This window comes from Gavialis gangeticus, unplaced genomic scaffold (genome assembly GCF_001723915.1).
Source record: "Gavialis gangeticus isolate Ggan-Ray unplaced genomic scaffold, GavGan_comp1, whole genome shotgun sequence".
Lineage (NCBI taxonomy): Eukaryota > Metazoa > Chordata > Crocodylia > Gavialidae > Gavialis > Gavialis gangeticus.
Window position 1 is genome coordinate 207,522,910 of NW_017729032.1, and position 7,775 is coordinate 207,530,684.

At 38.9% G+C, this 7,775-nt stretch overlaps 1 protein-coding gene across 8 annotated transcripts in view; it reads right to left on the reverse strand.

The window, feature by feature from the left end:
- PKNOX1 (PBX/knotted 1 homeobox 1) overlaps positions 1-7,775 on the reverse strand; it is a 50,419-nt gene that overhangs the window by 25,455 nt on the left and 17,189 nt on the right. For all 8 annotated transcript variants that reach the window (XM_019524404.1, XM_019524402.1, XM_019524403.1 and 5 more), the window contains 2 exons: positions 5,784-5,911; positions 4,471-4,642 (listed from right to left, as the gene is read on the reverse strand). In XM_019524404.1, the coding sequence (XP_019379949.1) occupies positions 4,471-4,642; positions 5,784-5,911 (300 nt within the window). The remainder of the gene's footprint in view (positions 1-4,470; positions 4,643-5,783; positions 5,912-7,775) is intronic.

The window sequence follows — 7,775 nt, forward strand, 5'->3', positions numbered from 1 at the left end:
ATACCACTTCCTGTGAGGTCTTTGAATATGGCTTGCTGGCCCACCGGGTGAAAAAAGTTCAAGATCCGGCCCTACATTCAAAAAGGCTGGACACCCCTGTTTTAAAAGTTAGTTTTGGTCAGCACCTAACTTCTCCCTTAACTGCTTCCCCATCTTTTTCAACACTTCTCTTGTCTCTTCCTGCTTATTCACCTTCAAGTACAAGTCACCAAAGGAAACTTCTTGCTTGAGAATGAAAATATCTTCAGTAGTACTTTGTATTCTCATGTCCCTGGCATTCAAGTTTAGTCTCCAAGTCATCCTCCATCCTGAACTATTCTTTGCATCTCAAGATTTATTCAAGCTGAATATGTCTACTTTTAAATATTAAACCCAAACTTCCACAGCACCCTAGCTTAAATACGTATTAATTTTTTTTAGAATTTTTAAAAATAAATCACTCATTTTATCAGCTCCCCAATAGCTTTTGACATCTTTTTTTCACTCTTTCCAGAAAGATAGTGATAAACTGGCTGTGTTGTGCTTAGAAAGCAACTCAATATTTCAAACAACCTAGAGAGTAGGACTATTTCCCCCTGTTCCATGAGGTGATGGCTTTTATACATATATTTTGCAAACATTTGTACTTGAGCCCAATTTGCTTCTCACTATCACTGGCTTTATCACTTCCAAAACCCTCTGTCATTTTCAACTTGTCAGGTTTCTCTTTCCTGCTGAATTCTTGTTTTTTGATTACTTTTCCTCAAATATATTATTAGCTTGCATTTCTTGCTCCCACACATGAAGTCAGCTTCATGTTTTAATACAAAGGGACCTAGCAAGATTAGAAACATTTTTCTAGCCTGACTCTGTTTACAACTTACATCTATTTAGTATCATTTATGAATTGAAATTAACATAAATTAATAAAACGGGTGGTCTTTCCCCTTTGAAGAATAAAAGGAGACCACCAAATCCCCTGTACCATGAAATGGTCCGTTTAAGGGGCCTGGTATTCAGAACAGCAGCACATTAGTTAGGAAATGGGGGTCAAATGTTAATGGGTTAGTTACCTCCCAGAAATGATAAAACCCAGCTGTTAAGTGACTCTGGGGAGGAAAGACCAGAAAGACAGCTTGGAAAGAATACCAGAGAGGCAGGAGAGATGTTTCAGGTTCTGGCTTTCATATCAAGAAAGGTAACGAGTAGGATGGGGAAATCTGCCTGAATTTGAGCACAGGCCCAGAAAGGAGGTCAGCACAACTGCCCTGAATTTGCTGAAAGAGTAAGACCAAGGATAAAGGGAGGCTCTGCGACATGGGGTCAGAATCTAGATTTGGGTGGGCTATGGAAACCTGACTTAACATAGCCCATGAAAGAAGGCTTCAGAAGCCCTCAACCAAGAAAAAGGATTCATAAGTCTAGTGACAGAGACAGGGAAAGATCTATAGGACAGATTCTCTAGAGCAGTGGATCTTAAGCATTTAAAGCTGAGGCATCCCTTGAGAGACTTGAGGTACCCATTGATCAATCTAAGGCACCCCTTAGAAAATGCCAGCTCCTAGTTTTTACTTGTTTTTTGACTATACACAACAATTCTTTCATTGCAAAGAGTTCAAGAAGACCGTGACAGGTCAGAATATCTTTAACAGTCAAGATCCCTGTTTGAAATCTTTGAGTTTATCTTGTAAATTATGTTTGCATACCTAACTGTGCTAGGATTGTGTAGCACCCTGTGGCATGCTTGAAAGGGTCTCAAGGCACCACAGGGAGCCATGGCACTACAGCTGAGAATCACTGTTTTAGAAAGCCAGGGATTTCAATGACACTGACCAGGTACTCTGGCTGAAAGGTAAGTAGAAGGGAAACCGGGGCCCTGGAACAAAGGCAAATTAGTAGCCTCAGGAGGAAAGGGTTAAATCTGACAAGTTAAGAGAGACTGTACCTATATAAGGATTTATTAAATTAGCTTTAACAGAGGGAATGTTGTGTTCTGAGCTGTGAATAAGTTGCTGGAGAGCCAAGAGAAACCTAAGGATGGATTGCATGCAATGCAAAGAAATGCTGCAAGGGAAATATGCTGGGATGGCACTGATGCAGTACCAGCCAGGAATATCAAAGCTAGATCCAAACAGGTACTTTAAGCAGTAGAGCTCCATTAGAGTGGTACTTTGTCTTGCTGAAAAGGAAGATATGCAGTCAAACCCTGATAATGCTATATGCACAGGACTGACAAAAGCCTGTTATATTAAGCAGAACCAGTCACTGGAGTTGCATGCCCCTTCGTGAAGGGTGTTACAAGGGCTCCAAACCTGGAGGGCTACAATTTATATTACTACTTTTGTGATCTGAGTGTCCAATCATGATATTTACTTAGTATGTAACATTAAGTACAAACAAAAATATGCTAAAAATTATATGGTGATTAACTAAAGGGAGAGGAGGCTATATTGCTGAACACTGAAGTTGGAAGGGGCTTAAAAGGTTCTCCAGGCCCCCTGCCCAGTGGCACCACATCAGCTGTCCATCTCTTCTCCAAATCCCTTATTAATTGTTTTGTCTATTTTCAGGAATTTCACAAGCCCACCCTAAAGTTATACTATATTGCAAAAGTCCATGCAACCCTATGCAATTGAACTATGACATCAGTGTCACATGCATGCTATATAAGATACATTAACACCAACCCGTGTCACCCTAATGCCTATTTCTTTCAATTCAACATATTGCCATGTAGCATTAACCTTCAGAGGTACACCAATACGTCAGTCCATATTGTATTGACACCAATCAAAGGAAAATTGACATTATTGGCAAGCAGTTTTTTTTGGCTGATAATTTCGCCAATAAATGCTGCATGCATGCCTGCAGCCACAGCATGCATGCAGCCAGGACCGCAGCCCACCCAGCCGGTAAGCCTTTTGGGGCTGGGGAACGGGCAGGGGGGAGGGGGAAAATGGGCATGGAGGGGTGCAGATCGAGGCCCCCACAGTGAGGGAGGGAGTGGGTCTGGGGCAGGCGCTGCACACCCGGGGCATGGGACAGAGCCGCAAGTAGCTCATCCTGGGGGTGCATGCACCTCTGGGGGAGGCTTGGAGGGGCGTGTGCCCCTTGCATCTGTGCAGTGTGAGGACAGGCTGCTCTCTGCAGGCTGAGGCCAGGGAGGTTGGCCAGCCCCTGCCCAACCCCCCTACCAGGAAGAGCCCAGCACTGCCCCTGGCCCCAGCCCACATATGGCAGCCCAGCTTCACTCTGTGTGCAGATCTGGGGGGCACACCCCACTATAACTCTCCTGGGGGTGTGCGCAATGTCAGTAGCCACTTCCCCCCAGGATGAGCCACTCATGGCTCCGTCCTACATTCCACCCCAGCTCGGCAGCACCTCCCCCAGTCCCAGCCCCACTCGCTCAACACAGAGGCCTCAGTTTTCACCCCCTCTATCCCCCAACTTACCAACTGGATGCTGATCTCCAAACTGCTGGGCTGCATATCGGCAAACAGACTGGTATTGGTCAATATGTCTCATTAATAAGAGGCCATTGATATTGGTCCAAAACAATCTTTCAGTGCATCCCTATTAACCTTTGTCTTTTAATTTATGAAATACACTTTCTAAAAGTATGTGTAACTGTAGGACTTTATAATGTATTTTGGCAAAAAGAAAGTCCTACTTCTGGAGTCTACATAAATATCCAAAACTTTCAGCAATGTAGGCAGAACACAAATACACTGTAACAGAGCGTAAAACAGATTATAAAGGAATACTTATCTTGACTCAAAAGCATTCCAATAGATTTTGTAAGTCAAACCTCAATCGTTATTTGAAGTTGACTTCAAAGAATAATGCTTTGTAAAACTGAGCCTAAGCTCTACATAGATGGCCTAGATCCTAAGTCCCTTAGATAGACATTGAAGGGATAACTGTTCCAGAAATCAACATTCTTTTGGTCCGCTTGTCTTTATGAACCATTGAAGTCACAGCCCTATTAAGAAGCAGCAACAAGTAAAATAGCCCTTGTGAAATTGAATTTATGAGAAATGTCCAGCCCTCCAAAACCTATATATACACAGAAAGCTTGACTCACTGATTAAGGGGGGAGTGTGCATGTGCGTGCATGTGCACACGCATACATGCCTTAAATACCTTAGAGAGAGAAATAAAGGTAATATACTTTCTATACAAATAAGATCATTAAACATTTTGTATGGGATGCATGTCCAGAGTACTCTTGGACTTTTTTGTATAGACAGTAAGCACTTTCGATTTAAAATGGAATGCTGTTCTGGCAGGCTCCTTCCAAGCAACTGAATTGCTGAAATCCTTTTTGCAAGTACCCATTATTGCACAGTCTAAATCCTGTTTGCCTTTATGGGACAAAAGAAAAAAGGAAGATCTACTATAACCACCAACTGAGATAATGAGAAATTATTGGCAATTAGAAATAAGAGGCAGAAATATTATTTACTTCAAAAAAAATGGCTTTTCACTTACTAAGTTATCAGTTTCTGGATCTTCACAGAAAAACGGTTTTCCTTCCTTCTCTTGCTTTCTTACAAAATTTTCAATATCTACATCAAAACTAGCAGAAGTTGTGCCTTCTGAGCCCTGCGTAGACTGTTCACATTTTTCAAACAATAGCGCTAACAAGGGAAACAATGGGTGCCTAGAACAAAAGTTAAACAAAAAAACAAACACATACAGGTAAGAACATTTTTTCACTTCAAAGTTCTCATTATAAAACAAAATAAAAAGTAAAAATAAAAAGTAAAAAGCTTATCACTTATCTAGAAATGTAACAATCTTTTTAGAAAAAAATTACATACACGATGACTGACTACATAAATATGCAATACAGTTTTACTCATTCGGATTTACTGTTTAAAGGTTAATATAGCTATAATTTATACAATTTTAGGTCTGTTTAAATAGATAATGTGCAAAAGTCATTATTATTACAAATCAGTTATGAAACTATGAAATGTCATTTTCTTAATTGTAATAGTATTTAGAGATATAACAATTCAGTGGGGTTATAACGGATTAGTACTTACAAACAGGATGAATTCAGATTTAAAGTAAGACTATACTTTCAGAGGCCCTCTATGAAATTAACAAGATTGGCTCAGATGAGGACTAAGATGATTCTACAACCAACTTACTTTGTAACCTTAGCCAAGTCACTTAGCCTCCTTATGCCTCACTTTCCCCCATTTGCAAACTCATCTGTAATAAATACCTTAGTAAAATACTTCAAGATCCTCAAATGAAATGGTGCACTAAAAATGATATCCTGGAGAATGGTGTAAAAAGGCCTCTATATGCTTAGTTTTGATCAGTACCAGTGTTCTCTCACTTAAAACACATGAAAACATTTGGCAAACGAAGTTTCTTTACTAAAGCCAATTTTTTTTAAAGTAGTACAGATTTGGTTGATTACAACAAACAATAAGGTTCCAAGTACTATTCATACTTAAAAATAAAAAACGACAGTATTAATTGCTACCACTCAGTAGCCTAAAGAAAAATAATTTACTAACTAAAACCTTGATGTTTGTTCTCCTTGAATAACAGATACATATGTACTTCAGAATGCTGCAAGGAATCTTTAAGTAGGAAAACTTTGTCTAAACAGTCTGGTAGTGTAATGAATTTAACTGAATTTATTCAGCAGTTTCTTGCAAACTACAGAAATTGGCATCTGAAAGCTTGCACAGCATTAGCCTGCCCATTAGTTAGAAGACAAAAAATCCCTGACTCCTGTACTTTTTACCATTCAAAGGCATAACCAAAGTCCATACTACTACCTGTAAATGGCCTGTTTGTCTGCATCCATTGGCGTCTGAGATTCTACAGGGGCAGGACTCACTCCCTCTGCATCAGTTTCAGAACAGTTTGGATCTTGTTCAGTTTTTAACTCTGTTACTACTTGCATCTGTAGAAAAAGGAGGATAAGTTACTTTACGTCACCAAGCACACAGATTTACTAGTAAGTATACTGTTTTCTAAGTAAATAGCAATGCAAATGGCCAGTAAATTGCCAGAAAGTTGGTATGACTTGGCAATTATACAAATAGTATAAGCAGTAACAAAAAACTCCTTTAATCCTTGACACTTTTTGGTGGATAGTGTAAAGGTCACTTCAAGTTTCAGCATCCAACTTTAAAATTGGAATGAGTGATATTAGTAAACTGCTAAAGCATTTTGTCTCTCAAGCAGCTATTTTTAGAACATGTTAGACAGTTTGCTCCAAAAATCAGTTTATAAGGAGGACTGGTTTAAAAGCCTTCATGAGGAAACCCTGGTAAAACTTCTCTCTATCTTACTGTGTGTTGCCCAAAAATGCTGAAGTAGATAAGAAAAAAATAGCATTAGGAGTCCCAATCTGTTAAAATTTACACTTTGTTATATAAAAAAGTGAGGTACAATGTGTGTTAGCAATCTTTTGCTAATTAGGAATGCCTCCTTCCCACTTGCTTCTAAACTTTACATATGCAGATCACAAATTAAGTTAGTAATACCTCCCCAGTGAAAAGAAAACCACTACCAGCAGCATCTGCACTTAAAAAGTAACATTTGCTAGATTTGTAGGAGACAAGAGCATCAAACTACTACTAAAAATGTTTCAACAAGGCAACTGTTCGCAAGCTGAACTAAATTAACTAATCATAACCATATAGAACATATTTAAATCACCCTTCACAAAGATACTGGTTTAATAAAATAGAGATTACAAGGCTGAAGAGGTTTCTGTACCATTTACAGAAAAGCAAGTAAAAAGCTGCAATATTAAAATGAAAAGAAAAAAAAACAACACAAAATGGAAGAATGATAATAAGGCTTTTGAGAAGAATTACCTAAAAGGTCATGATTTAAACATTATTAACAGGATATATCCTCTTGTAAGCTGTGGATATTTATGTTACTACAAGTTCATACTGAGTATCTGTTCATTAAAGTGTCACATTAATGTTGTCAGACTGATGTTAGGATAACTCAATCCATCCTTCACAGTACAAATTGACTGGAATATCTTTGAGAGCTTTTTCTGGGTTTCTCCATCTACAAACAGGATGTCTTTTAGACCAAGGGTCAGTTTAAGGATATCTTTCCTTCAAAAAGATATTTCCCTTTCTTGCTGCCTAAGCATTGGTCAGATGATTCAAAAGGACACTGGATCAATATAAGAAGATTCTTTTTCCTCTTGAACCATAACTCGTTTTGACTGATGGCATTAAGTACTGCTACCAAGCTACATTCAAGCTCTCAAAAGGTGGATAAAAAGAACAAAGGAACAAATATGCATAATAAATTATGCTTTTTTTCTCAGGAACAATCACCTGAAGGAGAAGTCGCTCTTAGAGTATCCAATTCTGACAGTGTTGCACATAATTCCACACAGAATAAACAAAAGGCATTTGAGACACTATCCTAGCAGAAGAACTGTGTGGGCTGGAGGGTTCATTCAACATTGCTTACCATGGCCAAGCTCTCTTCTAGCTATACAGAAAAATAAGAAAATAGAAGAGCTTCCTGACCTGTCAGATATTCCCTCAGAGGGCTTAGCTGATTTGAAAGCCACCATGGCTGCACAAAGACGTAACTGATTAACTAATTTGTTGGCTAATGATGGGAAGGAGAGGCAATGCAGAAAGCTGATTCACACAAACATGAAAGTTAAGGCTAAGTCTAGTATCTGGAGATGAGAGCTATGAGTCATGGCTCTAGTGTTCTTACTGGAAGAAGAAAACAGGTTACTTAAAACTGCAAGCTACTGTTTCTAGGACTTTTTTTTTTTT